The sequence below is a fragment of the Bos taurus genome, chromosome 3, assembly GCF_002263795.3.
Source record: "Bos taurus isolate L1 Dominette 01449 registration number 42190680 breed Hereford chromosome 3, ARS-UCD2.0, whole genome shotgun sequence".
In the NCBI taxonomy this organism is placed as follows: domain Eukaryota; kingdom Metazoa; phylum Chordata; class Mammalia; order Artiodactyla; family Bovidae; genus Bos; species Bos taurus.
The window spans coordinates 120,521,420-120,541,223 of record NC_037330.1 but is presented as its reverse complement, the minus strand read 5'-3'; the positions used below and the strand labels follow the sequence as shown (position 1 = coordinate 120,541,223).

The 19,804-nt window shown below is 53.3% G+C and overlaps 1 protein-coding gene across 3 annotated transcripts in view; it reads right to left on the bottom strand.

Annotated features, from left to right (window-relative positions):
- The window catches only part of FARP2 (FERM, ARH/RhoGEF and pleckstrin domain protein 2), a 99,985-nt gene that overhangs the window by 71,212 nt on the left and 8,969 nt on the right, over positions 1–19,804 (bottom strand). For all 3 annotated transcript variants that reach the window (XM_024990358.2, XM_024990360.2, XM_024990361.2), the window contains exon 2: positions 14,957–15,170. In XM_024990358.2, the coding sequence (XP_024846126.1) occupies positions 14,957–15,145 (189 nt within the window). In that variant the 5' untranslated portion in view covers positions 15,146–15,170. The remainder of the gene's footprint in view (positions 1–14,956; positions 15,171–19,804) is intronic.

Genomic DNA, 19,804 nt, shown 5'->3' with positions numbered 1-19,804 from the left:
TTTCGTACTCTTTCCCTTGTTTTAATTGTCCTGGCTGGAACTCCCAGTACTGAGTAACTTAAAAATTCCCTGTATCTCAATTTCCTCAATTATAAAACAAAAACTAAAATAATCCTGCTAATGGTTAAGCGTGAACTTCCAGATGTTCAAGCTGGTTTTAGAAAAGGCAGAGGAACCAGAGATCAAATTGCCAACATCCGCTGGATCATTGAAAGAGCAAGACAGTTCCAGAAAAACATCTATTTCTGCTTTATTGACTATGCCAAAGCCTTTGACTGTGTGGATCACAATAAACTGTGGAAAATTCTGAAAGAGATGGGAATACCAGACCACCTGACCTGCCTCTTGAGAAACCTATATGCAGGTCAGGAAGCAACAGTTAGAACTGGACATGGAACAACAGACTGGTTCCAAATCGGGAAGGAGTACGTCAAGGCTGTATATTGTCACCCTGCTTATTTAACTTATATGCAGAGTACATTATGAGAAACGCTGGGCTGGAAGAAGCACAAGCTGGAATCAAGATTGCCAGGAAAAATATCAATAACCTCAGATATGCAGATGACACCACCCTTATGGCAGAAAGTGAAGAGGAACTAAAAAGCATCTTGATGAAAGTGAAGGTGGAGAGTGAAAAAGTTGGCTTAAAGCTCAACATTCAGAAAACGAAGATCGTGGCATCTGGTCCCATCACTTCATGGGAAATTGATGGGGAAACAGTGGAAACAGTGTCAGACTTTATTTTTCTGGGCTCCAAAATCACTGCAGATGGTGACTGCAGCCATGAAATTAAAAGATGCTTACTCCTTGGAAGGAAAGTTATGGCAAACTTAGATAGCATATTAAAAAGCACAGACATTACTTTGCCAACAAAGGTCCTTCTAGTCAAGGCTATGGTTTTTCCTGTGGTCATGTATGGATGTGAGAGTTGGACTGTGAAGAAGGCTGAGCGCCGAAGAATTGATGCTTTTGAACTGTGGTGTTGGAGAAGACTCTTGAGAGTCCCTTGGACTGCAAGGAGATCCAACCAGTCCATTCTGAAGGAGATCAGTCCTGAGTATTCATTGGAAGGACTGATGCTAAAGCTGAAGCTCCAATACTTTGGCCACCTGATGTGAAGAGCTGACTCACTGGAAAAGACCCTGATGCTGGGAGGGATTGGGGGCAGGAGGAGAAGGGGACAACAGAGGATGAGATGGCTGGATGGCATCACTGACTTGATGGACATGAGTTTGGATGAACTCCGGGAGTTGGTGATGGACAGGGAGGCCTGGCGTGCTGCGATTCATGGGGTCGCAAAGAGTCAGACATGACTGAGTGACGTAACTGAACGGAATGGTCAAGCAGGAAATCGAATAATCCATGCAGAGTGCTTTAGAACAGGCTCAGAGGTGGTGAACACTCAGTGTTGGCCATCAGATTGTGCATAAGAGAAACAGCAAAAGCAAATGATACAGAAAGGGTCAAAGTTAAAGAATGATATGGTTGCACCAGGAATATGGCAAATAACAACAAAAAGGACGGGAACGGGAACTTTACAGAATACATGGTTGAATTCAGGCCAAAACGGCGACCGAGACCAAAAATAAGTGTACATTTTATAAGAGGAAAACAGCGCTATGCCCATCAATATTCGTCACACAAACCTCAGGAGGTGAGAGGAGGAAGAGACATAAACGTGAACACGGGAGATGCTGGTGGCCGGCGCGTGACGTCACGGTGAGCCTGCACACGCGCACACACACAGCTGACCACCTGGAAGGGGAAATGCGCAACAGGCCAAAGTGTCAAAGACATTATTTCTTGGTTGTAGGAGAAAAATACATTTAACTTTTTTCCCTCTGTACTGAACTGACTGAATTTTTTACAGTGAGCTTGTATTCATTTTATAATTTGAAAAAATATATATAAAAAACTTTCTGCAGTGGAAAATGCAAAAATAAAAAAAGCCAATATGAAACACTATTACTTTATAAATTCAGTTGACCTGCATAATTAAAAAATAAGAGCATTAATTCTAAACTGTAAACATTCACAGCGGTAAAGTTTGTTTTTTTCTGAAACAAGTTTGCCCTCCTCCAGCACTCCGAGGTCTCTTCCAATCTGATTCCATGAAATAAGGAAAAACTGAAGCCCATTTGCTGAACCTGTGTTCTCAGTAAGAGTACCAAAGTCTCTCGAGATGTCTTTTTTACTCTTTATGTTACTATGCTAACAAGTCTAACTTTATCTCAGTACTTATATATAATTTATAGTTTCATTTCATAATACAATTTGGATTCTTTGCTACATTTAGGATATGTTTCTAATTTTTTATACAGTTTTAGGATAGATGTACGATTGATGTAAATCTAAGCCAGGAGCAAACAGCTGTAAAGCTGACTCTCCTTGATTTAATATGCTTGATTTTAAAGGGGCCCATGTTCCAACATATTTTTCAGAAGGAAAGCAACATCTAGAGCCTTAAAGTCATTTTAAGCTGTCTTCACTGAAAATGACTGCAGCCATGAAATGAAAAGATGCTTGCTCCTTGGCAGGAAAGTTATGACTAACCTAGACAGCATATTAAAAAGCCGAGACATTACTTTGCCAACAAAGGTCCGTCTAGTCAAGGCTATGCTGTTTCCAGTGGTCATGTATGGATGTGAGAGTTGGACTATAAAGAAAGCTGAGCGCCAAAGAATTGATGCTTTTGAACTGTGGTGTTGGAGAATACCCTTGAGAGTCCCTTGGACTGCAAGGAGATCCAACCAGTCCATTCTGAAGGACATCAGCCCTGGGTGTTCATTGGAAGGACTGATGTTGAAGCTGAAATTCCAATACTTTGGCCACCTGATGCAAAGAGCTGACTCATTGGAAAAGACCCTGATGCTGAGAAAGACTGAAGGCAGGAGGAGAAGGGGACAACAGAGGATGAGATGGTTGGATGGCATCACTGACTCGATGGACGTGAGTCTGAGTGAACTCCAGGAGCTGGTGATGGACGAGGCCTGGCGTGCTGCGGTCAGTGGGGTCGCAAAGACTTGGATAAAACTGAGCAACTGAACTGAACTTACTCAAAATTACTTCAACAGGGAAAAAAAAATAGGCTTTTCTGCTGCTACAAAAATCTAACTTCATCAGATTCAAATATCAAAATATGCAAAAAAGCACAAGGTCACATATTAGTGGATTAAACATATGCAAAAAATATCATTATGAGAAAACACTATAAATATCTAAAATTGGAACAGTAAGAAAGGATGTATTTTTCATAATTAGGAATGTTAGAGTTACTTTAAAGAAAGATATCTTAGGCTGGACAGTGAAACTGGGACGGAAGTCTACACAGAGGCTTTTGAAGAGAGTTCAACCCAGGAGGGGGTTTGGGACCGAGGGTTGAGCAAGAAAATGTCAGTTCGATTTTCACCAGAAAAAAGCCCTCGTGGGCTGGCTGGATCCTCACGGCCACGGTGGGAAAATCAAGTCGAGTTACATAAACTACACAATTACACGCACAAAACCACAACACGTGTGCAAAGAACACCCCAAGGCAGTCCACCAACAACAGTGTGGAGGCGCCTACGGATGTGCTTTATGTCTCTCTTTAATGACTAGTCAAAATCTCGCCCAAAATAAAAGCCCAGAATTACTGCAACCCAGGAGTCAAGGAGCAGCGGGGTTTAAAGCGGCCTCCGTGGCCCACAGCCCAGACACCTGCCCAACGTGCTTGCCTGTGCGGAGCCTGCGCGGAGCCGGGGCTGCCAGCACGGGCGGGCCAGGGCCTCCCCAGGGACCGCCCCCCCAGCGCCCGTGCACACCCCGTGCCGCACAGTGCTCGTCCGCCCCCAGGCCTTCCTGTCTAAGGGGGACCCGTACTCCTGCCCCATCCGCACCGTCTGTCTCCTGAGCAGAGGGCTCAGCCTCCCTGGTGTGTCTTTGAGCTGCTGCTGCAGCACAAGCAGCAAGCCTGGCTCACCGTCCACTGAGAGCCTGCGCTCGGGCTCCACAGCGTCCCCTCCCGAGCGCCAGGGCCCTGGGCGTGGCTCAGAGCTGCGCTGACGGCCGTGCAGGCGTCCGGTCCTGGTGTGGACATGCCGTGTGTGTCCTGTCCTTCACTTCTGCTTCTTCACTGTAAGCTGTCAGCTGCTGTGTCTCCAGCATCCCCTGACTTGTTCTTTTTACGTCAAATACAATATAGTTAGTATTTCCCCAACCCTCAAATTCCTGGTTTTTTTTTTTAACTTCTGATATGATGTAGAAAAATTTGCAAATCGCTTATTTGATAAGGGGTTAAGATCCAGGATATATAGAGAACCTTTAAACTCAACAACAAAAAACCAAACAACTCAATTAAAAAATGGGCAAAGGACTTGAATAGATATTTCTCCAAATAATATAATATATACACACACACAAATAATATATACACACACAAATAATATCATATCTACACACAGACAAATGGCCAATAAGCCCATGAAAAGATGTTCAGCATCTCTGATCATCAGGAAATGCAAACCAAAACCACAGTGCGATGCTGTCCCCGATCTGTCAGGATGGCTGCTATCAAGAAAGGAAGGAAGGAGGAGAGAAAGAATGAAAGGAAGAATTTGAAAGAAAAGAACAAATGTTGGCACAGGCGTGCAGCACTGAGAAACCCTCTGCGCTGCGGCTGAGACAGCAGACGGTGCAGCCACTGTGGAGGCCAGTATAGAGGCCCCGCCGACGCTTCCCTATAGTTCACTGGGTAAAGCATCTGCCTGCAATGCAGGAGACCCCGGTTCAATTCCTGGGTCAGGAAGATCCCCTGGAGAAGGGAAAGGCTACCCACTCCAGTGTTCTTGGGCTTCCCTCATGGCTCAGCTGGTAAAGAACCCACCTGCAATGCGGGAGACCTGGGTTTGATCCCTGCGTTGGGAAGATCCCCTGGAGAAGGGAAAGGCTACCCACTACAGTATTCTGGCTGGAGAATTCCATGGACTGTATAGTCTCTGGGTTCACAAAGAGTGGACTGAGCAACTTTCACTTTCACTTTCCAGTGATTACAATAGAACCACACGATCCAGCACTCCCAATATGAGGGAAACCCTCAAATGAAACAGAAGCAGCGTCTCGAGGAGATCAGAGCGGATAAAACATGGAAGCCGCCCAACTGTCCCTCAGCATCTGACCGGCTCAGCAAAGTGTGGTTCGTCCACACTGCGGGACACCATCAGCCCGGAAAGGAGCGAACCTTGACCCCATATGCTTGAGAACAAACGTGTGATTCCACCCGCTCCGAGGTGCTCAGAGGAGAAGAGTCACCGATGGGGGAGTCGGGGTGTGTGAGTGTTTCCTGGGGACAGAACTTCAGCGTCACAGGAGGAAGCGTGACGGGGGCGACAGTGGTGTGCGCAGCCCCGGCCCACCACGCTGTGCGCTGAAGAATGGCGGGCGTGCTGCGTCTCTGATGTATATGCATTTCACCGAAAAAACAGTGTTGACCACACACACCCACACACACAAAATCCCTCAAAACAAAAACCCAAATGGCTAAGCCTGATATAACTGTGTCTACAAACCTAACTTCTGCCTGTTAAACTGGAGATGGTATAAAAACCGTCGTGGGCACCCGCCGCTGGGCAGGGCTGTGTGAGGGGCCACACACCCCCGGCTGACGCAGAACCCCCACTCCAGACACCTGTCTAAAGGGAAAGCGCGGAGTGTGCATGAAGATTCATTAAAGACACTGAAAGCCAGAAAGCTCCAAAGGCATTAACCTTCAGGAGAAGTTACACAGAAACACGCCTGTAGTGTGTTGTGGTCCGATGCCAGGCGTGCGGAGCTAAGGCATGGGAAGAGGCTGGCGGACACGTGGGACCGGGGCGACCCTTGGCCGTGGGCCTGTCAACATCCTTTATTGTTCTACGATGAACACATATGACTTGCATGAACTTGGTGTCGGCTGTGACCCAAACAGGCAGCGTCAGGAACCCCGCGTGCCACCCTGGCTGGTCTCCGAGGTGCCAGCTATAAGCGCTTCACTGGGCCGAGGCTGGGGTTCAAGGTTAATCCTGGGGGACACGCTGGTAGGGAAACAGTGAGATGAAATGGAAAACCACAGGCTGTGAGCATGGTACAAGCGGAGAGCCAGCGTGCCCTCTGTGAGAGGGCACGGACAGCTGCCGCCTGCACTCAGCTTTCTGGAGAGCCTCGGTGACGTCCTTCAACTGAAAGGGGGCAGTGACTCAGTTAGGTCCCTTAAGACAGAACACGAATCATGGGCCCACTATGACCTAGAAAATCCAAGAAGCAGAGCTTGAGGAACACTGCACCTTCCTGGGGAGGGGGAGGGGTAGTGGTGGTTGTTCAGTCGCTCAGTGGTGTCTGACTCTGTGACACCATGAACCGCAGCACGCCAGGCCTCCCTGTCCATCACCAATTCCCAGAGTCCACCCAAACCCACGTGCATTGAGTCGGTGATGCCATCCAAGCATCTCATCCTCTGTCGTCCCCTTCTCCTCCCACCTTCAATCTTTCCCAGTATCAGGGTCTTTTCCAACGAGTCAGTTCTTCGCATCAGGTGGCCAAAGAATTGGAGTTTCAGCTTCAGCATCAGTCTCTCTAATGAACATTTAGGACTGATGTCCTTTAGAATGGACTGGTTGGATCTCCTTGCAGTCCAAGGGACTCTCAAGAGTCTTTTCCAACACCGCAGTTCAAAAGCATCAATTCTTTGGCGCTCAGCTTTCTTTATAGTCCAACCCTCACATCCTTACATGACTACAGAAAGGGAGGACAGGGAATGGGGAAGGAGGCTGTGCTTGTTTTGTTCAGGGACTGAATGAATGGGCACAGGGAGGAAGGCAGGTCAGGAAGGATGGATCCGCAGAGGGTGCCCACTCGGGAGGGCGCACATTCCAGAACCTGGGGCTCTTCTCCAAGCCGCTGGCCGCTCATCCTGCCCAGAGTCACCTGAGGACTCCTCAGCAACATAGCAGGTTTTAAAGGTGCCCTTGGTGACCTGGATGTGCCAGAGGTGAGCAGGGCCCACTGGAGGCTGGGTGGGGGAGCAGGAGCGTGGCAGAGCTCTCAGCAGAGATGGCCTGGCCGGGGGCAGAAGCAGGACGAGCAGGCGGGAGATGGCCCGCCCCACCAGCAGCCTGCATTGGCAGCAGCCCCGTGCGTGCAGCAGCAGGACAGCCAGAGACCCAGAGGACGGTTGGGCAGCGCCTGTGTAGCCGGCGGCAAGGGGAACAGGCTAGCCCACTCCCAGAGCATTTACGGACCTGGGCAGGGCGGAGACGGGCATGCCCCTCAGCCACAGGGGCCACGCTGGGGACACCTGCGCACGTGTGTGCAACACACACAAGAATTTCTGCAGCAGCCCTGCTTCTAACATCCAGACTGTTCACCATGAGCAGAGCAGGCTCTAGCTCAGACGGGGGCAGGAGAGGGTGCTGGGTGGTTGAGCAGAGGCCTGCGGGGAGACCCCGGGCTTTCCTGCCCCAGCCCGTCCGCGTGGCCCCCACAGGAGCAGACAGGCGCCCACATGTCAGGACGGGCCCTGAGCAGAGCTGCGCCCACACTCGGAACACACGCTGCCTTGAGCCACCCAGGCTGAGACCTACCACTTGATCCCAAGCTGCCCGACCCGGCGTCCTTAGGGAGAGAGAAGGCAGCTCGCCCCCCTTAGAGAAAGGGAACTGCGGGGGGGCAAGCTGCAGGCCAGGTGACCCCGCGGAGGCCCGGGTGGCCGGGGCACCCCCGCCATGCGGGCAGGGCCTCCACGCAGGCAGCTGGGGAGGGCAGGGTGGAGGCTGAACAGGGCGGCAACTCGGAGAGCAATCTGGAACCGTGTCAGCTCAGCTCTCCTGGGCTCCCCCGAACAGAGGGCATCGGACTCTTCCTGGTCAGAAGTGAGAGTGCCACGTGGGGAGAGCGAGGGTTCTGGGGGCAGCGTGCAGAGCCGGGGTGGGGCTCACGGGCCAGACGCGCCGCCTACGGCCCACTCCACCTCTGCTGCCCATCTCCTGCCAGGGTGGCCAGGGACACGGGCCCACCGGGTGTCTCAGGTTCTCAGGGATGGCTCCCAGGTGCAGACCACCTGTCAGCACGTGTCCTTCCTAGGACCCTCTGCTGAGACCCCGAGACAGCGGCTGTCCTCCACCGCGCGGGGACGGGTTTCCCTGGGTGCCATTTCCTGATTCTCTTCCCTTTGTCATCGGTCGTCCTCGCTGGCTCATCCAACAGAACGCACATGCCAACCCACAGGCGTGCGCGTGTGCAGGCGTGTATGTGCGTGTGTGCTGACGCTTCGATGCCACAGCTGGGGAAACATCCACACCCTGGCCCATCTCATCCTGCCACATTCCTGGGCTTCAGGGTCAAAAACGGAGAGCAGCTTTCTAAAACCAGATGACAGGTTTCCAGAGCTGGCAGGACCACGCGGAGGCTGCGTGGGCTGGAGACGCAGGGCTCTGGGTGAAGCCTGCACTATCCCCACCTCAGAAGCTGAATTACTGGCTTCTCCTAAGATCAGAGCAAAATAAGTTCTGAGGCGGTTTCTCTGCCGTATTTAGGGTGTTCGTGTGGGACCAGTGACAGACATCTGCTGTGATACTTTCTGGAATTCTGGCTCTGTGTTCCTGGCCAGAAAGAAAACATTAAGTTTTTACTGGAACAGCAACTTCAAGTCTCGCAGAATGGGACTTCACGACCAGCGTCTGTCCTCCTACTTGTCCCATATTCAAGCCAAAGCTTTTGCAATTCACAGAAAAGAAAAGGAAGCCCATTCTGGAATTTCTGAGTGTGTTAGGAAACAGGGAACATGCACAAGCTTCGTGTTCACTGGGCCCCCACCCCCACCTTGCAGCAAAGGCGGGCACTCACTCCGGGAAGAGGTCCCCCTGCCCAGCCACACCCCAGACGGTTCTTTCAGTCACCAAGTAGCACTCTGTCCACAGACCAGGTAACAGGGAAGTGACAGCTGACTGCAGTCCCCGACCAGCCAGCAAAGGACCTGCTCTGTGCCCCCTCCCTGATGCTGCGCTCTCGGCCCAGGGGAGGCCCCTCAAGGGCACAGGCCTGGCACAGCCCCATGGGGCGCCCACCGACAGGGCAGGGAGCTGGACACTGTCCACTGCCCGCCTCTGTGCGCAGGGCCAGGGGGCTGGCACAGCCTCCAGACGGCTTCTCTCACGGATCAGAGCAAAGACTTTCGGGAGCTGAGGCCAGATCTCTAATTTAAAAACCATGAAATTCATTTAATTAGCTGAAAACAAATAATGGCTTTGCTAGATCAAAAACCCGGCTGCTGACCGGCCAGGGAGCTAAGAATGCTATTGATAAATGCCTGACATCACTTAAAATAAGTCACAACTGAAGCTCCACCCTGCATCCATCAGACAGACTTCTGCCTCCTCTGCCCACCCTTCCACACAAAACAGAGGTGTTTGAACTAGTGACCAGTAAGAACCATAAAGTACATCTTGCTCCATCATCTTGCTGCTGCTGCTGCTAAGTCGCTTCAGTCGCGTTCGACTCTGTGCGACCCCATAGATGGCAGCCCACCAGGCTCCCCCGTCCCTGGGATTCTGCAGGCAAGAACACTGGAGTGGGTTGCCATTTCCTTCTCCAGTGCATAAAAGTGAAAAGTGAAAGTGAAGTCACTCAGTCGTGTCCGACTCCTAGCGACCCCATGGACTGCAGCCTACCAGGCTCCTCCGTTCATGGGATTTTCCGGGCAAGAGTACTGGAGTGGGTTGCCATTGCCTTCTCCTCCATCATCTTACCTGACCGTAATAAGCTTAAGTTTGCTGCACAAATGAGCGTCATGTGTGAAGCTACTCACAGATACTGGCAGCTATTACTCATAATAAGACGCATGAGCTGAAAATACAGTGTCAGTAAACGGTCCTACTTCTATAAACGTGCACGACCACGCTGAATGGAACTTCAGTGTTTTCAGAGATCACCGAAAGCGGCCCCGCTGTCTGCCAGCCTCAGCGCCCAGGCCTGCAGGCCCTGTCTCTGGCCTGCTTCCCCCGCGGTCCTCACCACTCTGGGGTGTAGAGCCGCTCACTCCACGTGAGGTCATGGGCTCAGCAAGACGCTGAGCTTCACAATGACTCACCGTCAATCCAAGGAACCACCCCCAAAGGGGACTTTTTCATGGTACAATTCTCAGATTTGGGGCTCAAAACCTTCCTTTCTTAAGCGATTAAGAATTTTAAAAATTTTAGCTGAAACCACAATGAGACACCACTTCAAACCCACCAGGACAGCTAGACTCAAAAAGTCAGGTAATAGTCAATGCAGGTGAGAACATGGAGAAACTGGAGGCCTAGCTGGTGGGAGGGAGACAGGGAGCCCCCCTGGAAGGCAGTGGGCCCCCGAGCGCTCACACACGGGTGTCGGCCCAGACACACGGACACGCGTGCCCCCAAGACGTGCACAGGGCCGTTCACAGCAGCAGTGTCTGCCGCAGCCCTGGGGGAACAGCCCCTGCTGACGGTGGAGGAGAAAACGGGTGTGTTGGTACCGTCCCACTGTTCACATGGTTCACTGAAGCCATGGTAGGCAAGGCGCGAGCGGGGAAACGGGAAGAAAAGTCGAGGGGCCACAGGGAAGGCAGACACTCTGCATGCTCTCGTGGCTGAGCAGCGGACATGGCTGCAAGGCAATGCAGGGCTCCTCAGGCAGGGCTTATACGTGTTTACAGAGCAAACGTGACCCGTGGCCAAGCGAGGAGGCGGTGACACGCACGCACAGGGGCAGCGGGCTCAGCTGTCACATAACCGTGGCTTTACAAACGGCAGGCGGGAGCAAGACGCTGTGCGGCCAGAGGGCCTGACCGTTGCCGTTTGGCTGATTTTCTCTCTCCCCACAGGCACCGCGGAGTGTGATTCCACCAGCAAAAGAGAGACGGTACTGCCCACTGTGCCCCACGAGGAAACCCTAACGCACCACGCTTCGGGGGAAGCCAGCCACAGAGGACCTGCACAGTCCCTCAGAGGGAAGCCCACGGTGCTCACGACTGGGGGGACAGGACGCAGGTCCCAGACACTCAGAGGCAGGGGTGAGGGTGGAGCACACTGGCGGGGTGGGGGGCGACAGCGGAAGGGCGTGGGGGTCCCCGTGAGGATGGGACATCGGGGAGCTGACTGCAGTGACGCTGTGCACGTCTGTGACCACGACAGAGCCGCCGCCGCCGCTACGCTCCACATGGGTGGCCACGTGGCCACGTGTGTCACACCTCAGTAAAGCTGCTCCGCGTGTGCAACGCTGCTCTGGAAAAAGCGGGCCCAGCTTCGCAGAGGCTGACTGTGGGGCGCCCGGGCGGCAGCGTGGGGTCTGGGGATACGAAGGGGCCTGTGGGTTGTGGGCGGAGCCGGGGCTCCAGGGGGATGGGACGAGCTGGGGCCGGGGGGGCAGGGGGCGGGGCAGGGGCTGCCCCTGAGACTCGGCCCAGGGGGCTTCTCACAGAGGCAGAGACAACACTTCAAAAGTAACCAAACTGCCAACTGCATCCTTGGCCCCTGAGACAGAACCTTCAGCGTCCCTGTGGGTCTTGCCCGTCTGCTCCGCCGTCTGCACCAGGAGGGAAGGTCAGCACATCAGCCCTGCGGGCCCACAGACACGTCTGTGGGACACTCAGTGGGAAGTAAACCAAATGAGCACACGCGGGAGGCGTGGGCGGCCAGAGAGCGCCCCCCACAGACCGCAGGTGAGTCCCTAAGGCCAGAGGACGCTGCGCAGGTTGAGAAACAAAGACCCCCCGGGAGAGAGCACACTCCCTGCCCAGCTCGTCTGTGCCCCGCCTGGCCCTGGGCCACACGGGGCCACATGTGGACGCAGCCTCGCTGCCCTGACCTGCCTTCAGCAGCAGAGCCTGGCTCCAGGCCCACGAGACCTCCTCTGAGCTACCAAGAGAGGCCAGTGGCCAGGGACCTCCCACCAGGCACCCACGTCCACACCAGCCCCCAGCGCGGAACAACCAGAGGGCCACAGTGGGCCTCTCAGGGCCAGCCTGCTGGGCGGGGGGGGTGGTGCCAGCGGGGGCACAGGGGGCGGTGATGGGGGGCAGGGAGGGGGCCCGGGTGGAAGCCAGCCTCGACCCTGGGTCCTGGACCCATGGGGGGAGGGGGCAGGTGGGCACACCTTCTCTGCAGCCCTTCCCGAGCAGCCCAAGAGGTGTGTTAGCAGCCAAGACACCAACACCAGAGCTCCGGGACACTTTCTTCACAGAGACCGCAATCCTGACCGCTAGCAACAGCTGCTGGGAAAGCCTCACGCGTCCTCCCTACCCTGCACACCTCCCCGCCCTGCACACCTCCCCATCTCCCCGCCCCGGATCACGGCTGGCTGGTGGCCTGCTTGAGCAGGGGGACACAGCGGAAGCCGCAGGGGTGAACCCCAGCTGGGACTTCCCGGCTCCCACCCCGAGCACACGCCCATCCCCACGCCAACACAGCCACACCAGCTCGCTGGAGGGTGAGGGCCACATGCAGACAGCTGCTGGCTGGGCCCAGACTCAGGAGCGAGGTCGCGCTACTCCTTGGCCAGGCCAAGCCAGAAGACCCTCCAAGCCAATGCTCAGACGTGCAGGAAGCATGAAAGCTTCACTCGGGTTATCAAGTCTGGGGGTGGTTTGTTACTCAGCAAAGCTAACTGACACAGTTGTGAAGGATAGGGCACTAAGGATACAACTAATTTACAAAAATATATGTTGAGTTTTAGCTTCTCCTGAAAGGCAGATTTGAGTGACCACATGCACAACTTAAAAAGTACCCTATCCAATTCATGATACGCAACAGCAACTTGACTCTTTCAATTTCTGGACTCTGCCAAGTATCTCAAAATACCAAGCACGATGGTTCTATCTGACTAAAGGAAACAGCAATTTCAATTTATTAAAACTTTGACAAGTTCAATATATTCTGAACCTTTATACAACGGTGTCTCTGATTTACAAGTGAATTTCCCAGAGAAGAATTACATCTTATTTGTGACTCAGCAATAAATGTCTGCTTTCCTCCTTTTTTGAGCTTAGGTTTAGTTGATAAAGACCATTCTATTAACCAGGACCAAAAAAGATGCTCCAAAGTGAACCCTAAATAACGCAAAATTCTCTTCTTTCTCTTCTTCCTTCCTTCTTTCCTTTCTTTCAAGAAATCTAAAGCTCTTCTAAGCCTGCGTGCATGCTAAGTAGCTTCAGTCATGTCCTACTCTTTGTGCCCTTATAGACTGTTGCTCACCGGGCTCCTCCATCCATGGGATTCTCCAGGCAAGAATACTGGAGTGGGTAGCCATGCCCTCCTCCAGGGCACCTTCCTGACCCAAGGATCGAACCTGCGTCTCCAGCACTGGCGGGCGGGCTTCTCACCACTAAGCACCTGGGAGCCCCGTCTGAAGCCTGGACCACAGCAAGTGTGTTCACCACACGGCAGCTTCATGGTGGAGATTCTTCCAAACATTGGGCTGGAAGAGACCTGGGAGCCCAACTAATTCCCACACTTTAACCAGTTCCTCCAGGTGACTCATCGGAGGATGGTGAGAAGGTGAGAGGGAACAGAGCCGCCCGCTCCCCGGGGCGCAAAGGTGCCTGCTCCAGACTCCCTGTCCTGCAAAGGCGGCCTCTTGCAACACAGGAGTGTCGCTGAAGGCGGACGGGCAGGTCCTGCCAGTTTCAGTTACCTGCCTGATTAAGTGATACTTGCTTTCTTCCTCAGGTGAGACCCAAGAACCTGCAGGGTCCTTGAGTCCAGACACTAGGGACCCAGGCACCGGATTCCTGCCACAGAACATGCGAGCAAGAGAGGCTGGGGCTCCGAGCTGGGGTGGGGGCGCCTGCCTCTTCCCCGTGCTCAGCTCCTTCCTCACCTCTGCTCTCACAGCACTTTCTGCAGGCAGGCTCCAGCTTCCTCTAGCCCCTCATGCTTGCCCGCGTTCTGTGCGGCCCCTGACCTCCCCCCAAGCACAAGCCAGCCTTTGCTCAAAGTAGAGTTCATTCTCGCTCTAGTTTGTCACATTAAGAGCAGGGAAACGCAGTCAAAAGTATTACCTTAAACTAAAAAATATTAGAAAAAATAATTTATTTCTGCATTCCGTGGTAGCTCAGCTGGGAATCTACCTGCAATGCAGGAGACCCCAGTTTGATTCCTAGAAGATCCCCTGGGAAAGGGATAGGCTACCTACTCCAGTATTCATGGCCTTCCCTGGTGACCCAGACAGTAAAGAGTCCGCCTGCAATGTGGGAGACCTGGGTTTGATCCCTGGGTCGGGAAGATCCCCTGGAGGAGGGCATGGCAACCCCCTCCAGTATTCTTGCCTGGAGAATCCCATGGACAGAGGAGCCTGGCAGGCTACAGTCTATGGGGTTGCAAAGAGTCAGACAACTGAGCGACTAAGCACACACACACTTATGAAAATGAGCAATTTTTTAAAAGACCATTCATTCTAATGCTATTTAGAAAATCAGAAAAAAATGTTTTCAAACGTTTGCTATATTCAGTTGTTTTTGCCAATATTATCAGTGCAAGCTACTACAGGGAATTTTCAAAGTAAAAGTGTTCTTATTGCTGACCCAGAAAAATGAGGTCTGTGTCAGGCTCTTCATATGCAAGGGCTCAGCCCCCACCCAGCCACCCCGAGAAGCAGGGCCTGGAGTTACCCCCACATGCAGACAAGGAAGTGGACACACGGCGATGCTGAGGGGCGCCTCTCAGCCAGCCGCTCGGCCACCAAGACTCGGGAGCGGGCAAGCTGGTTCCCGCCCGAACCACACAGCACTCAGCCAGCCTCCCGAACGCCCACATTGCGTCAGAAGCTTAAAGGAAAGTCAGGAGAAGTCACTCTCCAGGCTCACTGTTTCCAAGCATTTTGTTACCCAGCTACTCGAGACAACGTGATAAACAGGCAAAGTCTACCAGCAACGTGGAATTCGGCCCCTGACTTTCAGCAAGCATGAGGCATAGGCCCCCGGGCTTCTTACCTCGATGTCAAACACCTCGACGGAGTCGTCCAGCAGCTGCACGCGGATGTGCGTCCGGGCCGCTGGCCGTGCCGCCCGTGCCGGGGGGCCCTGACCGGGCTCCAGGGTGCTGACGCCCACGGGGGTCGCGGTGCCCAGGCGTGCCCCCGGGGTCTGCAGGACTCTGTATGTTCCTTCCAGCTCCCCCATTCCTCAGCAGCTGAGAAGGAGTGTGCTAAAACAAACAGAAAACCCCAATTATCTTCAGTTATTCAATTGAAACAACGTAAGAAGATCACTGGGTAGACTGGGATTGTCGGTGCTCATTTTGCACCTCTGCGAGTCCGTGAGGAGGATTATCTTCTCCTCATACACAGGCAGGTGGAGCACAGACGCCAGCCAGCGGCAGCCCTGGGACCAATGTCTCCTGGGTGTGTAGGCTGGGCAGTGCCAGCTGACCCGCAGGCCATCCAAAGGGGCCCCCTGGGGTGGGGCGGCCCACAGCCACCTGCCTCTCCTTCCCAGCCACCTCCTCCCGCCCCCAGCCCAGAGGTTCAGGTGCTGCCCACACGCTGTGTGCACGGCCCAGGGCCTTCTAGCAAAGGTAGGTGGGTGCACACGACTTGGGTCATGGGTCCCCATGGGTCCCCACCCCGCCGACACGGAGGGGACACTGCAAGGAAGGTGGATGGAGATGCTGGGGCTGCCTTTGCCGGCCCTGCAAGCCCTGGTCTCTCAGCTGCATCTCCAGGCTGCAGAGGCGTCACTGGGGGTTCGGAGGAGACTCTAGACCCGGCGCCAGACAGCAGCGTGGCACACGCCATGGGGAGCCCCTGCCCCAGACGGCAGCGTGGCATATGCACGGGGAGCCCCTGCCCCAGACGGCAGTGTGGCATATGCACGGGGAGCCCCCGCCCCGGACGGCAGCGTGGCACATGCCGTGGGGAGCCCCCGCCTCTGCTGTTGCCTACACTGCCCTGCCCCACCCCCGCAATAACCTCGTTGTCATCTCCATCCCCCGAGCCCTCCTCACCAATGACGCTGAGGGTCTGAGAGGCTCAGAGGTGCCCCGGGAGGTGCCTGTACCCTTCCAACCCTCCCTGCTGTGTGGGGAAAGGTCTCTAGCTCTAAGCTATTAAGTTTAAAAGAGCCCATCTCATCATTGTGTTTAACAATGAAAGAATAGGCTAAGTGTCTGCTAGAATCCAGTAATACAGGCTTGCTTTCATTCACCCTTATTAATAAAGTTACCTTCTACTTATGGCAAATTCCCTTTTTAAGTATGCCTATTTGTGTATAAGTCAACTTAAAGCAATACACTTAATGGTTAAACATGGTAAGACAAAAACAAATGCCAGATGTTAATCAAGAAAGAATGCAGATGCCACAAAAATTATTTTAGTTTGCTTAATCATCTTCGAAAAGTCTTCGACTAGCTTGCAGTAAATATTTTGGAGAATTAACCTCACTAGATTCCTGGTCCACTCCGTTTCATGCCAACTTCCCTGCTGAGTTCCCTGGCCTTCTTTCTTTCAAGCTAATTTTGTTATCAAGACAAACTAACTCACGAACTTTTTATGTCTTGAATTAAGATCGAAAAGCTTCTCAGTGGCCTGCTGCCTCCTGCTTAAGCCCTACTCAGCTAAGGCCTTCCCAACCGTCTGGCTGAGAACTGACTTGCATGTCTGGTTTATCAACAAGCAAACAGAAAATGAGCCAAGACCGCTGGGAAAGTGAGACGTGCACTGCACGAGCAGAGCGACGAGGCAGCTAGTCACCCTGCAGGACGCAGCTCCCAGCCGGCCTCCGACACAAGCCAACGGCTGACCCTGTGTTCGGACCCAGCTGAGCTGCAAGGGCGGTTCAGGCTGGCAGTCACCAGCTGTCTTCAGAGCTCGCCCTCCAGGCTGCATGGCCCTGGGAGAAGTAATTCTTACTGTGGTTAATGCCACGTCAAAGAACATGCACTGTGTCAGGACACGAGGCACTGCACAGGCCACGGGCTCGATCAACGTGGCAGAAACCTGCTTCCACATCACTGAGTGTGAGATCCATGAGGTGCTGAGAACCATAAATGCGAGCGCTTTCATTCCAGCTTCACAAACGTGAGAGGCTACTGAGGAAGCAAGGGTGTGGAGGGAGATGAGCCCACTTGCCAGCTGCCCAGGTGTGCAGACAGGTGAGAGGGAGACGCGGTGGGCTCACAGTGCTCACCCACCGCCAGAAGAGGCCCTTCTGAAACAAGTGGCGGGCACCAAGCGATCCTTTCCCTTTTAAGTGAAGCTGCAGCTCTGAAGCAATAGGCACAACCAGGGTGTTGTTTGAATCACTTCTGCTGTGTGTTCCATTGTATGATCCTCATTTATATTTGTTGTGTATTCCATTGTATGATCCTCATTTATATTTGTTCATATAAAAGTTTGCTGCTGCTGCGTCGCTTCAGTCGTGTCCGACTCTGTGTGACCCCATAGATGGCAGTCCACCAGGCTTCCCGTCCCTGGGATTCTCCAGGCAAGAACACTGGAGTGGGTTGCCAATCCTCCTCCAATGCAGGAAAGTGAAAAGTGAAAGTGAAGTCGCTCAGTCGTGTCCGACTCTAGCGACCCCCTGGACTGCAGCCTACCAGGCTCCTCCGTCCATGGGATTTTCTAGGCAAAACTACTGGAGTGGGGTGCCATTGCATGGAAAAAATTTCAGGTTCTTCCCTTTGACTTATTACAAGAAAGTCATGTCCAAACACCTACTTCTCAAAAAAAAAAGAAACAAAAAACCAACAAAAAACCCAAATCAAGCAAGACTAAGCTACTGTACTCATTCAGGTGAGAAACAGCAAGAAGAACATGTAGGGAGGCTATCCCAGAAGAGTCGGGGCTGGGGTCCCCTTGGGGGGCTGCCCTGGGGTGGGCACAGCGGAGGGGCTGCAGGTGTGGCCAGCACAGCTCCACGGCCCGACTGGACACTGTCCACTCAGCTCATCCAGCTGTGCATTTGATTCATGCAGTTTTAACAGCACACTGTTAATCAACCGCTGTTTATCTCTCCTAACAAAACACACGTTAGATAAATGGAAAAACACTTTTCCTGGATCAAGGAATTCTAAAACATGGCCTCTGCACATTTATGTCTTCTGAGCAGCAAGCTTCTGTCCCAGTCATTGCCACCTGGTCAAAGGAAGACACCCACCCGGCTGAAGCCGAGACGGAGGACCAGAAGACACCCTCACACCTGGAGGCTCATCTGGGGAGGACGACTCTCCTGAGAGGACCCGAGCCCACGGGCACCCTCCTGAGGATGCTCCAGGAGAGGACTCTCCTGAGAGGACCCGAGCTCCCGGGCACCCTCCCGAGGATGCTCCAGGAGAGCTCTGCTTGCTATCACACATCGGCAATACGCACATACCTCCTATTTAATGACTACTCATCTTTTAGCTTAAGAAAGTTCAGGAAGGAACGAACTCAGAAAATCAGCTGGAACCGCTGAGTTGTAAACAGCAGTCGACCTTGGTCTCACTCTGGAGTGAGTAGCAGTGACAGAACCCTCCCTGCAGGAACAGGAAGTTGCTTGTTCAACAGTCTCGCCTCAGCCCGACTGCTTCCTCTAGCCTGACCACGGGAAGAAAGGAAAAATGTATGCACTGAATCTGCTTTACATAAATTACAGCCTAACAGAAATTACTTTGTTTTGCTCTGTGTGCTTATAAATAAACATTAAAAAGGCAAGAGTATGCAAACTAGATGAGACACACAGCAAGCGCTTCCCAGTCCTGCGGGCTCTAGAGGGCAGAGAGCAGCTCCTCTGCTGCCAGAGACCTCTCCAGAGACCCTCTCCAGGGAGACCTCTCCGGAGACCCTCTCCAGGGAGACCTCTCCGGAGACCCTCTCCAGAGACCCTCTCCAGGGAGACCTCTCCGGAGACCCTCTCCGGAGACCCTCTCCAGAGACCCTCTCCAGGGAGACCTCTCCGGAGACCCTCTCCAGAGACCCTCTCCAGGGAGACCTCTCCGGAGACCCTCTCCGGAGACCCTCTCCAGAGACCCTCTCCAGGGAGACCTCTCTGGAGACCCTCTCCAGAGACCCTCTCCAGGGAGACCTCTCCGGAGACCCTCTCCAGGGAGACCTCTCCGGACACCCTCTCCAGAGACCCTCTCCAGGGAGACCTCTCCGGAGACCCTCTCCGGAGACCCTCTCCAGAGACCCTCTCCAGGGAGACCTCTCTGGAGACCCTCTCCAGAGACCCTCTCCAGGGAGACCTCTCCGGAGACCCTCTCCAGAGACCCTCTCCAGGGAGATCTCTCCGGAGACCCTCGCCAGAGGGACCTCTTCAGGGAGATCTCTCCAGAGGCCCTCTCCAGGGAGACCATTCCAGGGGGACCCCCTCCAGAGGGATCAGGGGAACCTCCTCAGGGGGACCCTCTCCAGAGACCTGGAGGGAATCAATCAAAATCCAGGGACTGATGAGGGACTCCGGTTCACTTTCCCTTCATCCTCTAATTGAACAAAATGTTCTGCAGTCTTATTCCTAAAACTATTTCTGGTGGCCGGATACAATTTCCACCACTGACGTCTAGTGTTACGAACTTGGCTCCTATATATTCTCATTTAATAAAAAAAACCTTCAAAACCACCTTGTGATGTGTAATTTCCATTCTAAAGTTGGAACAATTCAGCTCAAGAGTCTGCCGAAGCTCTGGGTGATGACGTGTCAACTCAGGTTTGTAACAGAGGCACCACTGGGGCGGGGCAGTGACGATGGAGAAGGCTGTGCCTGTCTGGAGTGGGGGCATATGAGAAATCTGTGGAACTTCCACTGGAGTTTCTGTGAACTTCAAATTGCTCTAAAAAAGTCCATGTAATTAAAAAAAAAAGGTCT